Here is a 25,407-nt window from a genome sequence, read left to right as displayed (position 1 = left end):
TGAGGCTCTAACTAACAATGCCTTGGAAAGGAAAGGAAAACAACTAAGGCAGAGGTAGAGTATTTGTAAGCAAACCATTGCAACAGAAGTCAGCCACTGAAGTCTGTGCATACAGTTTGGTGAATTTCATAAAAATGAAAAATTATGTTTTGCAAAACTCTTCCATTGACACTCCCTGTTTTTATCCCACAAAGCAGACACTGTTGTGGCAGAACAAGTGCAGAGGTTTTAGACAGAGACCCATGGTACCTTCCAACCTATATTCCTCTAGCACATACCTTCAACCACATCATGATACTGAACTCCGACACTTTCCTTGGGAAGGGTCAAAGGCATCCATCAAGCAACAGGAAATCAGCTTAATGAAAAAACATTCAAAGGCAAAACAAATATTTACGTTCAAGGCTGCCACAGCTCTTTCTTGAAAGAAAAAAAGAATGGGGCCTTAAAGGAAATTTCAAAACATAAGACAATTTTGAAGCCATTTACAACAGAACTCATGGAACTAGACAAAAGGTCTTCCACCTGTCCAAATTAATAGTCAGAAGACTAATTCCAACTATCTTCCTAGATGAAGACAGACATGAAATACAATAATGGAAGAATATGTGAAATGGACTCCAGTCACTCAAGAAAGCAAACCATGCGTTTTTTAAAAAAGCAAACATGCAAAAGGTGGTTGTGACTCAACAATACAGACAACCCTAGTACCCTGATTATGAAAACCAGTAGATGGACTTTAAAGCATTTCATTGAATTTTTATGAAAAGAGCTCTGGAAACTGAAACCCTTTACCCAAAAAAACAGGCAAAGCACAAGGGCACTGCAAACTTCCCCATGATGTCATATCAATGTATCCTAGCCTAGAGAGCAAATACCAGCAGGGACACAGTTCAGAGTTTAGACTTACTTAGAACATGGCTTCTTTACTGCTGCTACCAATCAGTTGGGGAATAAATTTCCACACCTATGAGTACGGGTCTTAATGCGCTGCTTGGCCACTAGGATCTGGATTGAGACCACCAATTACTTAAATCTCACACTGGTCACTGAACAGTTCTAAAACAGCTTTCAGAAGACTTCTAGTTTGGGTAATAGGTTGTCGCCTGAATGTGAAGAATGTTAGAAGTCTAGGATTTTGATAAGAACCTGCTTTAAACTTCCAAAATGATCAAAGGATGTTCTGCTATGGTAAAATCATGACAATGAAAGGGAGGGAAAGAGCAGCTAATCTATTTTAGAATATTTTACCCACACAGAATGAAGGATGTAAACTTTTCAATAGTCTCCTCTCTAAAGCAAGCTTGTAGCAAGAGTCATTCTACATTAAAATACCCAAATCGTTCTGAATACTTGTTACACGAAGAAATATGAAACTGTCTGGAATCAGACCAGCATGTCTGTTATACATGGTCCCGTGTAATGACTTCACGGATAGGAGATATGGCACGGATATGGATCAACTCTCCTGGGTTCCCTTTGTTACTTCCTTCTATACTTGTAATATGAACTCTTAAAAACCATGGAGAGAGTTCATCCTTATTCATAAAAAGTCTTCCTTTTGGGGTATCTACTGAAATAGGTATCAACTGGCAAATGTAGGGAGGTTTTACTGTGATCCTGTATAGATGGAGATAAACTAAAAATTTACTCCCCTTCATGCAGAAACCTACGTAACTAGTCTCTCTAGGAAACTGAACGGCTTACAACTGGACATGCATAGTAAAGATTGTTCCTTGCTAGACAAAATGAGAACTTCATTGAAGGAGATTCCCCCTGTTCATGCAAAGCCACCAACACTGTAAGATGAGTTTAACCAGACTATCACAGAAGGCTGCAAAAGGAGCCTCTGTTTATGGGGGGGTTCACCTGACAACCTATGAGTCACACTTTTAGCCAGTCTAAATACCTACAGAATTCAGTTGGCATTTTGCTTGAATAATAATTCCAGCATTTGGCCTCCTCACATTCTTGCTTCTGAGAAAAATAGTTCAAGTTAACTAAGAGTAGAAGATGAAGGATCCCAACTTTGACCTTCAAGTTATAAAGATATAAAGCTGCTTAAAGATCAAGTAATTTGAATCCTTGACGTACAAAAGGAGAGTAAGTGGCTTCTGCAATGTCTCTAAATGGAAATATATAAACTGTGTGATGACAGGACAACAGTCTCCCCACATTTTGAGTATGAGTGCATTACAGTAATGCTAATGATCAGTTGTCCATTTGGGAGACTGGAAATAGCAATGTGTCTGAATTTCTGGTAAGGTATACTCAATACAGGATCTTTTGGGCGAGACAAAATATGTCTTTTCTCTGCATAAATATTGAAAATTTTACTGTATTTTTCATGATGGGTTTGTCTCAATGTCCTTGACCAAACTAGCACCTCGGCCTTCACTGCTATATCAAGTACTATGTCCCAACCATCCACTCTCCTCAGTGTTGAAGCTCACATATATTTATGAAAGGCTTATGGATCCTTCAAAATGAAAGGTGATCTATAAATATAAATATTTTGAAAAGGAAAACTAAAACAAAAGAGAAACTGAGCCAAGCAGTTAAACCAGAGGAAGGCTGTTTCCTTTACAACTAGATTCAGATTCCAGAGCACTACACTGAAACTGAATCCAGGTTTTATGAGGGGTCACAACCAAAAACACACACACACACACACACCCCCCATAGGCCAGTTGTATGCTACAAGCAATATAGAATCCAGTCTGGACTGATAAGATCCCCCTAATTCATAGCGTTCCTAACAAGGCTCAGGAATTAAAAGACATCTGCATGTAATAAAACTTAGATCTTGCACTAGAGATAAGATTCTCAAAAGCGCCCAAGTGATTTAACAGCCTACATCAGGGGTTCTCAAACTGGGGGTCGGGACCCCTCAGGGGGTCACGAGGTTATTCTGAGGAGTCACAAGCTGTCAGCCTCCACCCCAAACCCTGCTTTGCATCCAGCATTTATAATGGTGTTAAATTATATATATATAGGGTTTTTAATTTATAAGGAGGGTCACACTCAGAGACTTGCTATGTGAAAGTGGTCACCAACACAAAAGTTTGAGAACCACCGGCCTATATCCAATTTTCAAAACTGACTTAGAGCTTGTCTACATGGTGAGTTACTGCATGGCAAGCCAGGGTCTGAATCTACAGCGCACCAGCTTGCTGTGCAATAATTCACCATATAGGCACTTCAACAGCACAGTAGAAGTCCTGGACAGTGGACTAGACCTTAGACATTCACTGCAGTTTAGCAGTGTCCACAGAGTCAGCATGCAGCAAGATGATGTGTGGTAAATTCACTCTGGCTTGCCATGCCATACAGACATGCTTGAGTCACTCAAAATTTTTTTTTACCCAAGAACCCGAACTTCTGCAATGTAAGACAGACATAAAAGCCCTGTCAACATTTTAATAAAAAGACTGGATACAAGTTTTGAGTAACTCACATCTAAATATCCCAAGTTCACCCTCAAACTATTCCATCAATGAAAGCACATCCAGGTCAGGATGTACAGCCGAATCTATAGGAAACTGGAAGAAAGGAATTTCTGTAGGGAGAGCTGATAAGGTTAGTAAATCTACTGAGTAGTCAGGACAGGAAAACCAAGATTGCCATATTCTTACTCTCTGTAATTTTGTTTGCTACCACAGGTAGCAGATTATGTCTTGGATCAAAGGCAAGGACAAAACAGCCACTCATAAGCTTCTAGGAAAACAAGTCATCTTGATAATGTCTTCTCTGAAGCTATGACATCCTATGAAGTATGATTTAACCTGCCCAATACAGCTCAAGAGCTGCTTGATGCAAGGGCAATTCCCTTGGATGAATATAAAGACGACTGTCTGAAAGAAAGACTCCATCAGGTAAAGAACTGCTCAGCAAGACTTTTTGTAAACTTTGACATCTGTATAATGTCTGTACGTTTTAGGAAGACAACTGACATTTAAATACTGACTTGGTAAACAATCTTGAGAAGCATCAGAAAGTTCTAAGAAACGTCTTCACACCAAAACACTCTGACAGATGAGCAATCTTGAATCACCATGTGCTCTAGAAACGTTTCCCGATGCCAGCCTGTTACTTGCTCCCCATTCATCCAATATAGAGTTCCAGAGAACTCTAGCAAGTCTATTAACTTGTCCATTTTATTCTGCTAGATGGACTGCTTGTTGTATTTGAAATTAGCATGGGGAAGTAGTTTTTACTTTGTGTAATGACTCATCCACTCCCAGTCTTTATTCAAGCTTAAGTTAATGGTGTCCAATTTGCAAATTAATTCCAATTCTGCAGTTTCTCATTGGAGTCTGTTTTTGAAGTTTTTTGTTGGAGAATTGCGACTTTTAGGTCTGAAATTGAGTGACCAGGGAGGTTGAAGTGTTCTCCGACTGGTTTTTGAATGTTATAATTCTTGACATCTGATTTGTGTCCATTTATTCTTTTGCGTAGAGACTGTCCGGTTTGGCCAATGTACATGGCAGAGAGGCATTGCTGGCACATGATGGTATATATCACTTTGGTAGATGTGCAGGGGAATGAGCCTCTGAGGGTGTGGCTGATGTGATTAGGCCCTATGATAGTGTCTCTTGAATAGATATGTGGACAGAGTCGGCAACGGGCTTTGTTGCAAGGATAGGTTCCTGGGTTAGTGTTTTTGTTGTGTGGTGTGTGGCTGTTGGTGAGTTTTTGCTTCAGGTTGGGGAGGAGAGGGTGGCTGTCTGTAAGCGAGGACTGGCCTGTCTCCCAAGATATGTGAGTGAGGGATCATCCTTCAGGATAGGTTGTAGATCCTTGATGTTGCACTAGAGAGGTTTTAGTTTGGGGCTGAAGGTGATGGCTAGTAGCATTCTGTTACTTTCTTTATTGGGCCTGTCTGGAGTAGGTGATTTCTGGGTATTCTTCTGGCTCTGTCAATCTGTTTCTTCACTTCAGCAGGTGGGTATTGTTCTTTAGTTGTAAGAACACTTGATAGAGATCTTGTAGGTGTTTGTCTCTGTCTGAGGGGTTGGAGCAAATGTGGTTGTATCTTAGAGCTTGGCTGTACACAATGGATGGTGTGATGTGGTCTGGATGAAAGCTGGAGGCATGTAGGTAAGTATAGCGGTCAGTAGGTTTCCGGTATAGGGTGGTGTTTATGTGACCATCGCTTATTAGCACTGTAATGTCTAGGAAGTGGATCTTTTGTGTGGACTGGTCCAGGCTGAGGTTGATGGTGGGATGGAAATTGTTGAAATCATGGTGGAATTTCTCAAGGGCTTCTTTTCCATGGGTGCAGATGATGAAGATGTCATCAATGTAGCACAAGTAGAGTAGGGGCGTTAGGGAACGAGAGCTGAGGAAGCGTTGTTCTAAGTCAGCCATAAAAATGTTGGCATACTGTGAGGTCATGCGGGTACCCATAGCAGTGCCGCTGACTTATGCCCAAATAAATTTGTTTGTCTCTAGGGTGCCACAAGTACTCCTCATTTTTTTTTGCTGATACAGACTATCACAGCTACCATTGTGAAACGTATTCCATAGGTAATTTTGGAAAATCTAAGCATAACATTTATTTGTGTGTGGAAAGAATTTACTCATTTTCTGAAATGCATTTATTATACCATTGATGAGCACACAGCATTTTAGAGATGTAATACACTTCCTGTTCCAAGGATCTTACAGTCTAAATCAGTCATAGAAACATTTGACTATGGTGGGTAGAGAAGATGCAGTACACAACAGTTATCAGTGGGTAGAGAATACAGATTTTGGGACAGCATTGTATTTCAAGGAAAGTAGTTCAAATATGTATTTTTGTTCTACATAGATATTTTTGAAGGGTTATTTTTATACATACACTAGAATGGGAACAGATTATGCCTCAACAGAGATTAGGCAGAGATTAGTGGTGGAGAGCTACCAAAGAAGAATTTGAAGATACTGAGCCATGCTGTTAGTCTACTGGGACAGAACTAGCTTTTCCTGTGTTGCCTCCTAAAAACTGACCATTAAACACGATGTGACAACCCATAACCTGCTAGAGTACACAAAAGCGCTCTGAACAACTCATTATCCCACAATCCATAAAACACCTCCTTCCTCCTCTCTTCAGGACAGCCATAAACACTATGTTATTTTCATTCAGTAAACCATGATTTGTTATCTGGACTACAAGCACACACTTCAAATGAACATTACCAGTAACTAATATGTTCCACATGGAGCTATAATTGAACACTACTTAGTAGTAGAGTTGCTATAGAATGCACCATCCTTCGTCCTGCATGCCAACTATTAAGGGGATGTCTTCCCTAGCAGAGGCGTGCAAAGGATCAGTTCCAGAGGATCAGACCTGGTACCATAAAGGTGCCTCAGCCCCCCCACTTTTTTTTTTTTAAACTTCTCACTCTTCTCTTCTGTCATGGTGCCCTAGCCTTTTCTACAATTGCTTCCGTCACTTGCTCTCAACTGACCTTATATCTGCATTCCTGAGCTCTGGCTTAGTTTCACCTGTTTTAGCCCTGAGTTTCACAGACATATGACCTTTGACCCAATTTCTCAGAGCTTCACAGAAATATTAGCTAGACCTTTCACACACTCAGTCATTCCAATGCTAGCAATTCATTCACGAAGAGCTTGGTGGGTGAATTCTTATGGTCAACAGTGATTTCCACCATGAATACCTACAAGCACAAAAATGGTGCTCAAAAGTGCAAGCTGCAGCAGGCCTTTGAAAAAGATCAGAAAAGTGCAAGTGGTCTACATAGTTTCTTGAAAAGTGAAAAGTTTGGCCATGTTCCTGGTGAACAATCATCGGATGTTTCTGCTACTTACACTTTTAGACCTTCCTTAGCTAGTGAGGATGTTGATTTGGATTTCTCAGGCTCATTGAGTGCTGGAACATCTGATTCTGGCACAGAGCTTGGCACTGAATAGTTGAGCCCTAGAGTTTGAGTCTGGGACAGAAAGTTGCCTGTTTGTTAGTGCAATAGTTATGGATGTGGATGCTGAAATTGGTTCGATTATTGAAAGCGTGGGGAAGAATTTGAACTCTGACAAGGTAGATCTGGCTACTTAGCCACAAGTGACAGATTCTGTTCACTATTTTTTTTGCAGAAAACAATCCTGTTAATTTAAAACAAGGCAACTATTAAAATGGTGAGTCTTTGCTAATACTACTAATGTTAATTGCCAGTGATCTTCATTAATGTACAGTTAGATGCTTGCCTCCTTGTTACATTTTACTTGTTTGCTTTTTCAGCTAAATTCCTCATCTTCCTTTATGAACCACAAAACTGTGCACCCAAACTTTTCCTTATAGCAAGTGAGAATGCCAACATGAACATCTGAAGGAATATATAGAGGCAAATCACTTGCTGGATGGAACTTGCAGAACAGCTGGAAAAAGGACTGCACAATTGAAAAAGGTATGTAAACCTGCTACAGGATGCAGAAGGGCATGTGGCACAATACTCTCATCTCTTGGATATTCTGCTGTATTTAGGTGAGAGATGTTAAGCTTTGAGAGGTTCAAGCGAGAACTTAGACAATTTCTTGTAATGGTAATTTTTTACATTTACTGGAATTGCTTGCAAGGTATGGATAGTGTGTTGCAAGACCGTGTGAAAGCTATTAAAGCTTGTGCCACAAAGGTGACATACGGAAACTGAATTCAAAATGAATTTTAGTAGGATCATAAGAAAAGTATGGCAGCCTATTTTTTACAAGGTTAATAAACCTGATTACGTCTCTATTATGTTTTATTGCATTTCAGACCTCTCCTGATGGAACAAATGTCTCAGGTGTTTATGTATGCAGAGGTTTTGAAAGACAGAGCAAAAGGTTATTGCGAATGTTATAGATTTAATTGACATCCACACCAAAACTAGGGAGGATATTATGGAAGTTATTTAGAAGAGCTAAAAAAACCTATTTAGATCCAGCTGATTGAAGGGGACAAAGCAACGAGAACAGAGCTAATGGCTGTAGCACACAATGCTGTTCAAAACTGAATTCAGTGGGCAAATCAAAACGAGTCTTTCGTCCTACATGCTACCCATTCACTGAATCTTATTGGAGGAGAAGCAGCTGCAATGATTGTTCCAAGTTGTTTTATTTTTTTTTTTGGAATTGTTCAAAGATTGTATACTCTGTTTTCCATTTCTACCAGTGGTTGGGATATGTAGAAAAAGCATATTAGCATAACATTAAAATGTCAAAGTACACAAGATGATCAGCATGGGTAGAGGCAATGTGCTAGACAAGATCAAAGCTTCAAACAATCTTATGCCAGTACTTAGACACTGATAGATTGCAAATAAACATTACACAGAGGTTTTTGTTTTCTTAGTATTCTGCATCTCAGCAAAAACATCTGGTCAAAAATTAATGCTGTGAGCAAAAAATTGCAGAATTCAGATCTTGACATTAAAACGGGTAATGGTTTACTTGGTGGCCTGCAAGATGCTTTAACAGAATTATAGTCTCCTGGGTTTGTTGCATGTAAGGAAGCTGTTGATTCACAGTCTGAAACATTAGGATTATCCACACAGGTCAAAGAGAAACTATCTCAAAGGGGAAAGTAATGCCAGATGAACTTGCAAAGGATGAAAAGAAAGGTCATTAGATCTTGAAAGTTTTGAATGCAAGGTTTTCAACTCCATTTTAGACAGTATTAACACAACTGGATGATAGACTGCATAAGTACGAAGTGGGGAAAACGTTTGCTTTCTTTTAAAAGAGGAGTAACTGAAAAGTCTCAGCAGTGACAACTTGAAGAGCCACACTCAAAACTTAGCAAGCAGCTACCCTTGTGGTTTTAAACCCTGAGAGTTTTGACAATGAAACTGAGCTCTCTGCCAGTTTTTGCAAGCAAATCTTCAAGGATGACTTAGAAACAAAAGCACCCACTGAACTACTTAGTTACATTCTAAAAAGATCTTTAGATAAGAATATCCATAACAGAAATAGCATTGCATATATCTTGCTGTCTTCTTTTACCTGTGGCAACTAATCAAAGGAATTTCAGCAAGCTAAAATTAAATCACTAAGAACACCTATGGGGCAGGAAAGGGTATGCAATCTGGCAATTATTTATAGAGAGAACTCAGAAGCAAGGTGGACAGACTAGGATGAGTTAATAAGATTGCTTTAGAGAAGACTTTGTAAGAGTATGTAACGTGATTTTAGGGTTGGGGGGAGAGGTGACGGTGGGAGGCAAGGATGCCCATATTTGAGTCTTAACTGGGCCCGGAACATCCTGGGTACAGCACTGTTTCCCAATCTCTTTCAGGTGAAATTCAAGTTGCTGATATGGATCCATAAAAGCCAATGTGGTTTGGATCCTAGTTCTAAGAGCTCTCTCTCTCCCTTCATGTTCCACGAACACCATTCAAATCAATCAAGCACTCTTGCCTATCGTCCCTATATTTGAACTTCTGAGGGCTGGAAACAGTGGTTTTCAGCAATGGGCCTTAGGCTCTGGAATTAACTGCCCTCAATGGGAAACCAGAAGAAGAATCGCTTAACCTTCAGCACACAGTTCAGAGCTCATCTGTTACAGAGGTGGAGCATGCTGACATTTACAATGTTGTCACTAGGATTAAGACTGCATACAAGTTTCAATGCTAACTCCTATTTTCATTTGCTCATAACATTCTTAAATTTTCACCTTTTAAGATGAAACTTTCACTGGCTGAAAATGACTTGGGAAAGTGATCAAAAAATGGTTGAGTTATTTGAGGGCAAGTGAAAAACAGTTCTTGTATTATAAAAAATTACTGATACTTTCAGTTTGGTACAGAAATAACAGTCATTCGAGGGATGTGCTTTGGAGTACTGCATGAAAACGGGTTTTGATCTGAGTTACAAATGTGAACAGTGCATGCTGCTGAAAGAGGACATTCTGCATTTTGTTTCAATTCACAACACAGGAACACAGCGCAGGCAAGTGTTGGCTGGTGGCTGCACAGTGTAAGAGTCCCTGCAGACCTTACAAACTCCAAAGGAGTAAGAGAAAGCTGATGCACTCTTAGGTCAGTCTATGCTCAAAAATCAAACCTCTAACTGATATAACTGTGCTGTTAAACTTTTATTTGTATTTTTTTACATAGCTATGCTGGCAAAAGCCTTACTGTAGATGCAGTGATACTGGCAAAAAAGTACTTTTTTGCTGGTCTTGCTGGCAGAGCTGCATGAGCAAAGCTTCTAAGTGTAGACAAGGCTTAAGATTTGAAGCAAAGAACCATGCTTAGAAACATACCTTGGGAACTCCATAGCTGAGGGAGGCAAAAAGTGCATTACTAAGCTGTAAATTTCTTAAGTTTAAGGGCCTCTTTTATGATGTCTTATAGTGCACAGAACACAGCATTATGGCGGTGTGTAACCAAACAGTTCCAGATAACGGAATTTACACATACAATTATATGTTTTTTTTAATAAGAAAGTAGACTTTAGACGTCTAGGAAAGTGAAATTTGGGTTTTCGTTTTAAAAACCCTAGAATATTATATATAAAAATTTTGAAAAAGTTAAAGATGCATAATGAAGCACTCAAAATGCAGGGAATAATAAGGTTAAGGATTCATATGCAACCTTTACTCCGCCCCGTGTTCATGCATCTCTATACAGTAGCTCTTCCTCAATGATGACATTCTTCCTGCCATTTTAAATACAAGTGTAGTATCTTATATCATGTATGGAAGGCTACAAGATCTTTCCCTCTTCATGTTCCATTACAGACATATGAAGAGTTCATAGCAAGTCATTCTTACACAGCACACTACATATGTATTAGACCTAACATAGGTATAAGAGAAATCTTGCAAATACACAATAGCCATCTAGATGTACAGCAAAGTTGCTTTGAGGTTTAATTACCTCAGCCCTTGAATTGTAGCTATAGAAGACTGTGTGCCTGGTAGCAAAGATATGTAGCTGATGAGTGCGGACAAACCTATTAAATTATCCTTTTCCTAAGGTATGTCTCACAGAAAGACTAAGTTATTAAAGTTACTCCAGTCATAAGATATACTGACTTTATTTAGGTATAAATAACAAAACAAGCAATAAGATATTTTTTAAGTTACTAGTTAAGATGAGAGCTAGAAGTTTGTTCTTTCATATAGTTAGAGGAATAAGCATTTTATCTTGATGAACTTATACACGTCATCAGTTTCTGAAACTTTCTATAAGTAAATGTAATTTTGAAATAGTTTAGCTTCATGAAATAATGTAGGGTGCCCACCTACCCATAAATCAAATTAAACCTGAATAAAAAAAAGTATTTAAGAACACACCACACTTACACAAGAAGAAAGAAAATATCAAGTCAGGTCTGTTAATTAGTAAATATCAATTCTGTGGAACTCTACTGAACAACTGAAAACTGAATAACAGAGTTCCATAACACTGTAAAAAGGAGACCAAATAGCACAGCAGTCTTGATACACGCCTTGTAGTAAATAAGTCAGTTTCTCCACAGTAAAGAAAAACTTTATTCTAACTCTTTGTTGGAGGATAATCTTGTTTCCACATTTGTGCAATAACCTTTATAGAAACAAGCAAGTGATTGCGTAACTGTTTAACAACAACATTTTATTATTGCAAAAGTATGGTATAATTGCACAATGTAAACTTCATGTTTAAAAGAAAAGTTTAGTCCAGTAATGATCTGAAGTCTTCTCTGTAGCCCCACAATCCTGAAAATTACAATGAGTGATGACACAAATGTGGGGTTGCTTGGTAATGAGTACTGATCTACCCCTAAATGTGGTTTATGTACTGGATTTCTGAGATGGTGTGTTAGAATGTCAGAGGGGAGCAGACAGTTTCAACACACTCCCACGTGGTTACATACAGTCATAAGACCAGTGACTGCAAACCATTAAGGCTGAATGGATTTCACTGTCTGAACAATGGAACATGGATGGGAATATTCTCCTAGAGTGACTTTTCTCTCCTTCTGGTTCAGACTTGCTGACTGACTTGGGGAAGACATCACACCACATCCCCGTACCAAAGAACATTGAGCAATGTGGTAATTGGGGCCAGAGACACAGAGAGAAGGAGAGTTGACTTTCTACAAGAATGCTGAAGAAGTGCTTTGCGTAGCTCAAAAGCCTGTTTCTTTCACCAACAGAAGTTGGTCGAATAGAAGATATTATCTCATCCACCTTGCCTTTACAAGAATGCAAGTTGGTTCTGTTCTTTTACTGTAATTAGGGTGGCCACTCTCACATTCTCAGAATACTGGACATTCCAGTAGTTGTGGGAATGGAGTGAGCCCGCCCCTGTCGGCATGCAGGGTGCACGGGAGGACGCTGCCCTGCAACCACCAGTGTGATCTCGCATGCACCATGTGTGCGAGATCGGGCCAGAAGAGTTGCATAGTGTGCTCTTCAAAACAGCATTCCCCTGTCAGATACTGAACAAAACCATGTCCGGTTTTGTCTCTGTTCAATTTAAAACCAGATTACCTACCTGTAACTCAAGAGAGAAACATCTTACTTAGCTTGCAGAGAAGCACAAGATTAGAGGAGATTAAATATGCACGTAGGCGGTTTTGAAATCTTTATCTCTAAAGTTTTGTTCCTACCGCTGAATAAAATATTTGGATTTAAAGAAGTTGGTCAATCTCACTGGTCACAGGTCTGTGAACTTTGCATGGTAATACTTGGTTGAATACATGGGTATCCCAATCTAAGAGTGGAAGCACTGCAAAATTCCATTCCAAGACAGGGAAGGACAAGAGCCCTTATACCTGGGGGGAAGATGGGGAGACTCAGACAAGAATGGGAACAGAGATGCAGCTAGTCCTATAACGGTGACAAGCACATAGTCCCCCATGTCTATATGCTGTAAATTGAAGAATTATGGCTTGTTTTAGTAGTGGCCAAAAGGAAGATGTTTCAGTGCATTACACTACCTACATAATAGTGTGTCCTTTTCATTGCATTTTTCCCAGCAAAAGAGGAAACCAATTTTCATTAATTCTTGATAGTTTGTTGGGAACATAATACATTCTTAATATTATCTTAACCCGAGTTAAGATATCCGAGAGGTTCTAAATTAGCTATTACCAACCAAAAACGATCTTGGAATCACTGTGGATAATTCTCTGAAAACTTCCATTCAACGCGCAACAGCAGTCAAAAAGGCTAACAATATGACAGGAATTATTACGGAAGGTAAAGAAATAATACAGAAAATGTCATAATGCCACTTATGAATGCGTGGTGCACCCACAGAATCAATTCTGTGTCTAGCTGTGGTTGCCCTGTCTCAAAAAGGATATAGTGGAACTGGAAAAGGTTCAGGGAAGAGCAACAAAGATGACTAAGGGAATGGAACAGCTTCCATACAAGGAAAGACTAAAGTTTAGAGCTGCTCAGCTCAGAAAAGAAACTGTGGGGGTGAAGTAACAGAGGTCCATAAAATCCTGAATGGTGAGGAAAAAGGTGAATAGAAAAGCGTTATTTACCCTTTCACACAACATAAAAACCTAGGGTCACCCGATAAAAGTAACAGGCAGTAGGCTTAATACAAACAAGAGGAAACAACTCACCACTAAGCTTGGAACTCATTGCCGTGGGATGTGGTGTTGGCCAAAAGTATAAGTGGATTCAAAAAAGAACACATGCATAAAACTGGAACAACACAGAGAAGGAACAGATCCATGATGACAGTTAACTAAGGTAAAAATGGAAAAAATTGAATTATAGAAGAAATGCTACTTTACGTATAGTATGTGATCTCAAAGACTACTGTAATACATATGCACAAGATAGCAGAGCAAAGGTTGCTTGTTGAAACTTCACTTTTGAGTGCTTAATAGACTTTGTATGGAATTCTATTTAATTTCATATCAGTCAACTAAGTTTTACAGTTTAAGAAATGAGTTTATATGACAAAGAACAAAATGAGAGGAGTTTATTTTTTTTAGCTGAAAAAAGATAAAGAGAATTCCCAGGTGAGTGCTTGCTACGGAACGACTCAATGCCTCAAGGTGCTGGCCCCAATTCAGCAGAGGATGTTGGTATGTATTATCTTTAACCACATGATAAGTCCTTAGTCCCATTTAAATACGACTGAAGTCACTGCTTCAAGTTAAGCATGTGACTAAGTGTTTTGCTGGGTTGGAGCCAGAGTGTTCAGCACCCTGCAAGACTGAGTCACTAATGGTTTCAAGGCAGTGTACACATACTAGTGGAAAGCTGTATAGAACACAGTAAGAACAGAAGGTGCCAAAATACACTACTGCTGTCAGCAACTGTAGAAACATGGCATGAGCAGGACTAAAGTGGAAATTAGGTCTTGTTCTGGGAGACACAAATATTCCAGAGGAAATCTGGAATGGTTTAGGCAAAGTTCACCTCTTCATGTAAAGAATACTCTAATAGACTAGCTAAGCACGAAGATGCACCAAATTTGAATAAGTAGTTTGTTTCTGATGAATCTCAATCCAGATAACCTCTCCAATATCTTCCACTGTTCAGTCCAATTTGGAGAAAATCTTTTGTTCCTAACTTCTAGTCATCCAGGGCCAGTGAAGAGAGATTCTGAAGGACTAGAACTCTTGTTATACAGCTTGTGGCATATGTAGAGAGACTAGTACAAGCAGCACAGAAACATCCCAATAGCATGGCCAAACGGAATCACAGGATGGTTCCCTCATTCCAACCACTGTACCAACAGCTGTCATCACATGAACAATTATCACTTCCGCAGGGTATATCTACACAGCAATAAAAATAACCCACAGTACTGAGTCTCAGAGCTCAGGTCAACTGACTCGAGCTTGCGGGGTTCAAGCTCTGGGGCTATAAATCACAATGTAGACATCTGAGCTTGGGCTGGGGCCCGGGCTCCGAGACCCAACCCCCTTCCAGGGTCTCATAGCCTGGGCTCCAGCCCAAGTCTGAACACCTACCTTGCAATTTTATAGCCCCTCAAGCCCAAGTCAGCTGACCCGAGCCAGCGGCAGCCATGCCACAGATCTTTTAGCACAATGTAGATGTACCCATAGAGATCTTCTCTAGTTCTGACTCAGATAAAGAGCCATTCAAAAGTGGAAATAAAACCAAGAAAATTATTGGGAACCATTGAGGACAGTTCAGTTCCAGTGGGTTTGAAGGTATGAACAAATAAATAAAAAAGCAAAGAATGGTATTTGTGGACCTTCCAGGCTGACTGGTGAAGGTAAGTGGTAACCATAAGTCTGGATTGGTGGTAACAGTCTCAGAACCAGTTTACATAAAAATGTCACTATGCGTTTTTCTTTAAACCTATAAAAGTGCCATCCCCTTAGCATCGGTGATTACAATCAATTATACCATACATATTTTATGAGCTATCAAAACCAATTACCAAAGGAACCAGAATTAATCCAAAGAGCTTTTCCAGGCTGAGAGAAATAATAATTTATGCTAATTTAAAATATAATCTTTCTAAAAAGAAAGTATTTCAATATATTAATGTTGAGACAAAATGTTAAACTCCAAGGAATCCAAGTTCAGGATGACACTCCATCCTTAGCAACTGGTATTATGCATTTTGGAAGATGACAAAAAAGGTACAACAGCATTAAGTTAAGGACAGAGTGTTAATCTAATATTGAATATCCCGGCTCTTGTTATCATGCACCACAAATTTATTATTTGTGTACGTAGTTTGTAAGAGAAAAATTGCCATAAGAAATTTTCAAGTAGCTACCTAATTGCATTTAGGGTTATGACATTCAGAGAGGTTTAGGGTTGTCAGAACCACCACATAGACTGCACCCACAGAAGTGTTCAGCTCATATGAATTTTTCCTTTTCAGTATCCTGTAAAATTTCTTAAATTTGTATTCTTAGATTTACTGTAACTTAAAATTGTAGTGCAGCATTCTAATAATTATTTGATGGGTGAAAGGAAAGATTTTACAGTTCCAAGAATGCATTTATCAAAGGCCATTTGAAGGTAATTTTTAGACTGTTCATGTAAAATTAAGAAGTTGGGTTAATTTTTTTAAAGCCAATCTGTAGCTGACTGATTACAAGATGTTTAAAAACATATAATGTTTTTAACGCCCTAAATATTATAAGCACCTCAAATAGCCCCAAGCACACAAACCTATACTTCCAAACACTGTCTGCCTACACAAAAAGCAAGGAAATTCATAGTTAAGGTTACCAAGTCCATCCTTAACTTACTTTGTTGTAACCAAGTATTGCAGCTCATAAGTAGTATAGGATCACCCACTGTTCTGAGGACTCTGATAGGATCATATGATCAGCAATATCTAGGCACAATAAGATTTTTTTCAGACGGAATAAACTCTGAATTTCCTTGTCGAAGTCAGCTATTTAATAAATCTTTTACAGAAAACTTTATGAATTCAATACTACTCAAACATCCCTCTTTCGGAGAGGTAAGATGCAAAGCTTTTTTAAATAGTTGAGTATTTTAAGATTCCAAATTGCTAACTTTTAAACAAAATACCTGAAAAGCAATTTCTCCTTTACTCACTTACCAAGACCCTATTCAGGGTGTTATATTTGTCTTCCAAGTCAGTGATAATGCAGGAAATGCTGGTTTTAGACAACTGTTTTTAAGCGCTTTCAGGACAAAAACAAAACCCACAACTTGGGTTCTTGGCAAGTAAAGAGATTTTTTCAAATAGCTATGTTCAAATTGTAAGTGCATATGAACTCAGGTCTATACAAACCATTTAATATCCCAAATCAATATATTTCAAACTGTCAAAAGCTCTGCAATTCACCTTACAGGTGACCCGTTGACATGAACTGCAAGCTACACAAACCCCAATAATACAAAAATATGCATTTCAGAATATTAACAGTATTTAGAAAACAAATCCATAGCCATCTGCATTTGTATTCTCTGCAGACTGAAGTCAATGGATAACCTTCTTCTTCATGAATCGACATTAAGAAGTAGCAGCTACAATGTATACTCAATTAGTAACATTTCAGAGGTTTCCAGTTTGTATTCCAATTAACAGAAGTGCTAAATTAGTTGTAAAAGTGAATTATGAGTCAGTTTGCATAAGCCACTCTTTCTGTCAAAGATACCATTTTTGTGACTATGGGTTTAGAGCTTTGATTATTCATGGAAAAACAGGAACAAGCTAGGAATTTATAGCTATTTCAGGTTTTGCTTTGTATTTGAAACATTACATTACCAGCCTGGACAAATGAGATTAATTATAGGTAGGTCAATTAAACAACATATAGCACCGTAGCCAGTTGGCCTTATAGTATACCTATACATGATGATATGCTCCTTCTACATATTTAATTTTTATTGTTGTGTGTATATTTTCATTCTCACCACTTTCAGCAAGTAGTGAAAAGTGTAAGATTATATGCAGCATTTAAAGCAAGCTGTTAGAGCGTGACAGCTGGCATTAAGGAACAGGGACAATTCATAATGCCAAACTATATCCAATATTAGGAAATAGACAATCTGTAACATCATTTTATTTCAAGGAACACTTATTTGGTGGGCCAATTATGGTAGCTTTCATTTCAATCCTTACCTGCAGGAACTATGCAAAGAACCCACAACTTTCAGTACATGGTTAGAGCTACAGGAGAAAGCACAAGCATGCTGAAGTAGCGTGCTTGCAAGACAGCGTACCACTCACTTGGGGGAAATTAATGCTCATGTAGGTGGCTTGATATTAGGAAAAAGATGTGAAATTGGTCAGTGAAAGTACATTTTGACTACTATTTGGGACAAGTTGGGTTGCCTTTCTAACAAACAGCTGCAGATTACACAGAACAGATGGAACTCTGGTGTAACCCTGGTTTACAGAAAAAAACTTTCTGATCTTCTAGATGTTTACATTTTTTCAAACTAATGAATTCTGCAAGAATCACTGAGGTTCAGGACCCATCCTCCATTTGAAGATCTTATCACAGAACCTGAGGCTGTGAAGGCCCAAGATGAACACCTGCAAGCCTCTGTTTTCAGCACCATAAAAACAGTTTATTTTAGAGTTCAAGGGGCAGGTCCTTGACACTCATGTTCAAAGTATTCTTATAAATGCAGTCTGAAATATGTGCCTGGAATATTTCATATTAGCAGCAACAGGCTGGTCTGCAATAGCACATCTTAAAGATATCATCTAACTTCTTTATGTAATGAAATAGAAAATAACAAATGTGACACCAAAAGAGTCATACCCGTTTAAAACAATCTAATTTCTTGGGTTCCCTCTGTCCTACCCTCCATTCTTCTTTTGTCAGTTACAGATATGCCACCTTCTAGAGTTTAGGTGTTGCCTACCTTTCTCCTTTGAGATAAACTGAGGGCAGCAAAGTCATTAAACAAGGATGAAGCTGGTGAAGTCAGTGGGTCTGTAAAAGAATGTTAGAAACATCGTTACTACTATATATTATCAGCACAAACTATTTTGAAAAAAAGTTCAAATAATTTTAAATGTCACTGGAAAAAGGCGAAAAAAGGTTTATCCATTCAGAATTAAAGCTAATTTTAAAGTCAGAACTGCTAAAAGCATAGCAGTTCATTAGACTGTGCATGGGTACACAATTAAAAGAAGAATTTAAAAAGTTACCCATTGCCAGTTTAAATAATTATGTGCTGTACTCCATACCACTTAATTCTGCAAACATTATGGTTGTTGTCTGTTTTGCCAACTTTTTATTTAGAAATTTAATCAGGACCTAGAGGCAGTCAAGATGAAGATTTTACAAATAAATTATTATTTCTCCCTGTCCCTACACTTTGCCTCCAGATCATAAGTACCATAATCTGGATCTCAATCACCACAGTCACTATTTAAACAGGAAACTCCAGATTAATTCATAGATTAAAAATATGGATGTCTCCTAATTGCCTAGTGGATGCCATCTGCTAACACACTAATGTTTAAAAATGTTTTCTGTAAACCCGAATCTCTTTGACCATGGTCAGTATGCCTTCAAAGTGCAGTTCTATTCTAAAGTGTGCCTCAAAAAGGGAACTGGAAGTTCTCTCTCAATTTCTTAAAGAGTCTGTTCAGTTTACACAGCCAGTCTAGCAAACCAAAAGTCAGTCTGTTTTTTCCCCTCTTCGTGTATTGCCCTCAATGGTGGATATTTTACACCTAAAACTTAAATCTCATTTACACCAGCAAAACTCCATCATCTTGAACAATTAACTATTTTCAATCGGAGTGTAGAAGTATAATTCAGGACAAAATCTGCTCTGTAAAATAATTATTACTAGAAATGAAGCACAAGGAGGAAACAGCCACCTGACTTTCAAATCTAAGGTTGCATTTGCACGATAAGTCCATAGTACGCCCATATAAATCCATGGTACGCTGACATCTTGAATACTGCATACAGATATGGTTGTCCCATCTCAAAAAAGATATACTGGAATTGAAAAAGGCTCAGAAAAAGGGCAACAAAAATAATTAGGGGTATGGAACATCTTCCATATGAGGAGAGATTAACAAGACTGGGACTTTTCAGCTTGGAAAAGAGACTACTAAGGGGGGATATGATTGAGGTCTGCAAAATCATGACTGGTGTGGAGAAAGTAAATAAGGTACTGTTACTTCTCCTTCTCATAACACAAGAGCTAGGGGTCACCAAGTGAAATTAATAGGCAGCAGGTTTAAAACAAACAAAAGGAAGTATTTTTTCACACAACGCACAGTCAACCTGTGGCATCCTTGCCAGAGGATGTTGTGAAGGCCAAGACTATAACATGGTTCAAAAAAACTAGATAAATTCATGAAGGATAGGTCCTTCAATGGCTATTAGCCAGGATGAGCAGGGATGGTATCCCTAGCCTCTGTTTGTCAGAAGCTGGGAATGAGCAACAGGGGATGGATCACTTGATGATTCCCTGTTCTGTTCATTCCCTCTGGGGCACCTGGCATTGGCCACTGTCAAAAGACAGGATACTGGGTAAGATGGACCGTTGGTCTGACCCAGTGTGGCTGTTCTTATGACTAATCATTAAGATAGGGGTTTTTTTGTTTGTTATTTTACTTGTAAACGGACAAGTGAATTTGCTGTGGCATCTAACACAAACACGGAGCTCCACAACACCACTTTTGTAGCCCCTTTTAGAGGAGGGCCATACTTTAAATGTATGTTTTTGCCAATTGGAAGTGGGAGCCACTTCTTAAAGAAGTTAAATATTGATACAGGACTAAGCAGATCATCTGAAGAAATCTAAAGTGTTGTTATATTCTAAGAACTAAAAAGAATATTGTGAGGTTCAGTATTCTCTCACTGGAGTTAAACACTAAATTTGCTCAAGTTAAAAGTAAAAATATTTTCCTTAACTGACAGCATTTCAAACACCTTGGGATCTTCCAGACGTTGACATAACTAATAATGATTTTTAAGTAGAAAATGCATTAGCAGCTTCATAACACAAAGATAGGCCTATAAAATATAGTCATTTTTTGTATGGATGGATGGAATGTTCCCAAGTAATATGAAAGAAGAAAGTGTGAAAGGGGCAAGGTATTACTTAAAACATGCTGTGTAGAAATTTTAAATTCCAAGCTCCAAGTTATTTGGCATATGCCACAGAACTCAAGATCCAAAATTCATTAGATTCTGTTAGTGCCAAGTTCCTGTCCTCTGTTACCAGGAGTTTCATACCAAATAGCCTATTATACCTTGGCTGTGGGAAAAAAAATATGAAAAACATGAAACGATAAATTTAGTTCAATTTGTAAATAAAACAGACAAAAATGTGTGAATATGTGCATCGAAAATTTAAAGGTAAAAAAAATTACATATGTAATTTCATTTATTTCAAACAACTATATTTCTAAGTTTTTCCCTTTAAATGAAAGGCAAGCTGAGAGTTAGAAAGTTCACTAGTAATTTGGTTTGGAATACACAGTAATAAAAAAATATTCTATCACCTCTAAATCAGATTAAAGGGAGGACTAACTCCCTTGAAACTATTTTTTTCCCATAAAGATAGCTTTTGAACATACCTTTAAACATATTTCTTTAAAAGTTCTTACCATGGCCTGCATACTGCTTGGCACTGTCATTGAGGAGACTAGGAGAACTGCTGCTATTTGTCATCCTCTGCAAAAAGTGAAAAACAAAAATTGCACGCATAAAATGAAGCTATTAAGGCTGAAGACATACGAGCTAATCTTAAGACTTTATTAATACTAATTAGAAGATTAACATCCTGATGGCCATTGTCTCAGGGTAAGAAGAGGATAGGTGTTTATTTCCAATTTAATAAATTGCTCTACACAGATTCTGATTGGTAGTTAACAAAAAATGTTGAGCAAATGAGAGAAAACAATTCTAATGAAAACCACAACACACAAAACAAGTGTGTATGAAAAACAGCATTATCTACACCAACTACTTATAGATTAGGAGGCCCTACTGTATCTAAGGTTCTCCTCCTTTTTCCTATAGTTTCTCAAAATGTTAGAGAAGGCCGTGGCTTTTATTACTTGAAGATTCCTTAATGCTGCACTCCCAGGACTCCTCCTCCTCTCCCCATTATTTGCCACTATCATCATATGAGACTCTTCCCCTGTGAAGAACTGTCAAATTAGTATAGCATTTGGTGGCATCTTTTGAATGATGGAACCCAAAGAATTACCAAGCATAGTGGGGCTTTCAGGAAAACTATATGATTTTCCTGTGGCTGTGCAACATGTTTAAAGGGCAGCAGTGGCTCTCTTCAACTTTTTCAATCATTATCAGGCTGAGCCCCGCTCCTATGCAGTAAGGGCAGGAATCTTGCTAAGCAAGAACTTCACCCCAACTCAGCTCTTTGGCCACATAGGTCAATATTTTCAGGGTGGGGCCTAAAACGAAGGGAAGATGACAAATGGCAGTTTGAGAGCTGCCTCCTCCCTGTACTGTTATTAGAAATATACATCTGCAATGCGAAAAGATTCTCACCACTTTCCATAAAGCAACTGAAATTAGAAGTCCCTGCAGAACTTTAACACTCACTTCAGCAAAAACATACAAATGCTTCAGTTATAGTAAAGAAGAATGGAAACAGGTTTTGTAAAATAAGTACAGTAGGACCTCAGAGTTACGAACACCTCAGGAATGGAGGTTGTTGGTAATGTTCGTAACTGAACTGAAATGCTCGTAACTGAACAAAATGTTCGAGTTGTTCTTTCAAAAGTTTACAGCTGAACATTGATTTAATACAACTTTGAAACTTTAGTATGAAGAAGAAAAATGGTGCTTTACCTTTATTTTTTTAGTAGTTTATATTTAACACGGTACTGTACTGTATTTGCTTTATTTTTTTTGGCGGGGGGGGGGGGGGGAGGAAAGGGAGGAGAAGAGGAGAAAGAAAGACAGTACTCTGCTGCTGCCTGACCGTGTACTTCCGGTTCCAAATGTGGCGTGTGGCTGACTGGTCAGTTCGTAACTCTGGTGCTCGTAACTCGGAAGTTCTATTGTAAGACAAGCTTTTAAAACTAACTTATGCATATGATGCCATACAAAGAAATAATAAAATAAACACTAAATTATGGAGTACTTAGTAAAACCATTGAGGCACATTACCAGATAGCAACTTTAGATGTGACCCTCTCAGTGAACTCAGTTAGTTGCCATGCTAATCTCACTCAATTCCACGTACTGCATTCTGTTGGGATGCTCCAGCATCAAACATTCTGTTGTCATGGGACCTATTATGTTACTACCCCTTCCCCTACTCCATCCCTATGAATCTCCACACACATACCCACATAACCTCTGTCAAGCTGCCCTGCAGTGGTTCAAGAGTATGAGTGTATCACCTCAGGGAAGAGGCACAACCCCAAATTGGTTGTGACTTCAATACTTAGATTTCACCAACCAAATATCAAGTGTAAACACCTCAGGCACTATAACCGCCTTAACATGACGTCACATCCAGTCCCCTCTCTGTCTTGCCACACAGATAAGCCTGCCTTTGTCATAGACAGTCCCTTACATCATGAAACACCGCAATATTCAGGTTATTCCCCATCCCAACAGACCAGTCACTCACACCAGGGTCAACTGCACTTTAGATCTCACACCAAAGACAAGGCTAGTAACCAATCCTACAACCAACTACCTAAAGATTTATTAAATAGGAAGAGAAAGCAAGAGAATCACTTACAAGGTTAAAGCATATACATATACATATATATACACACACACACAAATAAGTTACAGTCTTAAGTTTCAAAAGGTAATAGAAGCTTCTATAATAAGCAAGCTCTATCTGTCCTTTAGGGCTAACCCAGGCTAAGCAGTTGGGGATCCCTTGCTTATGCCTAGAAACCTTGCCCCCAGAGTCCAAGCAGCAAATGAGATACAGTTCCTCCTAGTTAGGGGCTTTTATTCCCTTCCCCCCTTCTCCTTTGAGCTGCAAATTCAGCTGATGGGAGGAATTCACTTGCAAGACTCATCTTTATTGAGGGGTGGAGGTAGGAGAGAGAAGAGTAAACAGTAGTCTTTTGTCCTCTTTAATGTTCTACTCTTGTCCATCTGGTGTCAATGGGCCTTCTTTGTCAGACAGGACATAACACCTTCTGTTGGAAACCAGCATTCTGCACTAGTTAAAATCTCTCTCCTGTCTGGTGATTTACACAATGGAAGAGGCTTACGAGACACCTACTTAAATATTACCTCATAATATGGGATACAGATGTTATAAGTGAGAGTAATGCGTGCAGCAACTCACAAGCATTCAAACACAGTCTAACCTCTTAACACATTCTTAGAATTCTAATACCTATTATTAATATTAATACACAGGTGAACCAGGCTGACTTCAGCTATGTATTTGCCAGAATTCAATTAAGGCATGAGCTGGCACCTGGTCTACCAGTGTCACCACCTCTTTCAAGACCTTTAAACAAACAAGCTGCTGGTAATGGTTTTGATTCTGTGGGTGTGTCATATTGCTGAAGAGCTGAAGTCCAACTCACAATAAAGGGTTATTAATCAGTGAAAGCCAACTCCTTTCCACAGACTAACACCCGCAATGAATTTATAAAATGTATTTATCACCACAATATCAGGCACACTTTGCAGGTTTGGGACTAAGTTAACCTGTTTCCCAAATACAGAGAACATAACATAACACCTGTCCTTCTACTTCCACCTCAAGAGCAACAACATTACAAGAACACAGATAGAGTACATCTGACCAGTAATGTAACACTTCAGACATTCTTACTTAACACTTTTCAGCTTCACTCAAAACTGCTTTTAGCAAGTTGAGAAATATCTCCTGTTCCTGTATTAGATTATCCTTGTAATTCTGCCTAAGATAGTGTATATAATTCTGGTGTCTAAAGTACAATTCCTTCCACCATAAAGTACTTTAGTTACCTGCCTCTGAAGAGTAGCAGTGGTATTTATAATATCTAATGATATAGAATGCAAAAGCCAAATGCTGTAGAAAGAGACAGATTTTTGTTTGATAGTCTATGCAATGTGATACCTGGTACCACCCCTTGGCTTGAGGAATCCTTTTCTGCAACCTAGTTCAACTGGTTTCAGAGTAACAGCCGTGTTAGTCTGTATTCACAAAAAGAAAAGGAGGACTTGTGGCACCTTAGAGACTAACCAATTTATTTGAGCATGAGCTTTCGTGAGCTACAGCTCACTTCATCGGAACTGGTTCAACTGGTTAGTTTCAGCATCTTAGTTCTTGGCATTGGGTAGGAACGGAACACAACAGCCACACCGGTCTTTTGGTAAGTAACAAAACCATACTGACTTTCTTAAGGAAGTGCATAAAAGATGAGCCCCACTGATGGTTGAATTTCTGGATCGATTGCCACTCTGGCATCTTCTATAGATTCCTCTCTCCTAATGGATTTGGGCCAGTGGTATGCCTCAGGGCTAACTGATTAAGCGTCCACCTGTATAAACCACATGAGGTGCACCCTGGCTTTGCTGAAACTCATTAATGGAATGCAAGATATCATCTGTACCCTCTGTGTGAGCACGCAGGCAAAGGAATCAGGAAAAAAGCCAGAACAGGTTAGATGACACACGTCAAGCATCCCATCATACTAAAGAAAACAGAAATAAAATCTTTGCTGAAACTATTATTTTTGTTGCATCATGGAACACTAGAGAGAGCACAGAAACTTGGGGGGGTTGGGGGAGCGCAAATTGGTACTGATCTCCAAACGAGGAAAGAAACGTGATCTTGGCAATGATTATCCCATCAGTCTATTTCTCAGAGTCTGGCTACAAATCCTGCTGGTAGAAACAAGGCAAGAGGTTCCACCACCACTTTTTAAGTAATGTCCAAGTTCCAGCTTAACCAGTTATCTTTCCCCATACCTTCCTACTTAACCCAGCAAAAATCCTCATAAGCTCAGTGTAAAAGAGGTCCTTCAAGCTTGTATCTGAAACAGACTAAGGTCCTTAGAAAGTCCATTTTGCTTTTTC

At 38.7% G+C, this 25,407-nt stretch overlaps 1 protein-coding gene across 7 annotated transcripts in view; it reads right to left on the bottom strand.

Annotated features, from left to right (window-relative positions):
• Window positions 1-25,407, bottom strand: part of PAN3 (poly(A) specific ribonuclease subunit PAN3) — a 120,409-nt gene that overhangs the window by 63,069 nt on the left and 31,933 nt on the right. For 6 of the 7 annotated variants that reach the window (XR_012158470.2, XM_073340702.2, XM_073340719.2 and 3 more), the window contains exons 3-4: window positions 20,997-21,063; window positions 18,281-18,351 (exon numbers count right to left, since the gene is read on the bottom strand). Coding sequence is in view for 6 of the 7 variants with exons in the window: in XM_073340702.2 (XP_073196803.2) it covers window positions 18,281-18,351; window positions 20,997-21,063 (138 nt within the window). In the remaining variant the exon portion in view is untranslated. Of the gene's footprint in view, window positions 1-18,280; window positions 18,352-20,966; window positions 21,064-25,407 lie in introns of those variants that run through there. The other variant, XM_073340731.1, reaches the window with a different exon arrangement.

Source organism: Lepidochelys kempii, chromosome 1 (genome assembly GCF_965140285.1).
Source record: "Lepidochelys kempii isolate rLepKem1 chromosome 1, rLepKem1.hap1, whole genome shotgun sequence".
NCBI lineage: Eukaryota > Metazoa > Chordata > Testudines > Cheloniidae > Lepidochelys > Lepidochelys kempii.
Note: the sequence above shows the minus strand (reverse complement) of the source record. Positions and strands in the feature narration are given on the sequence as shown.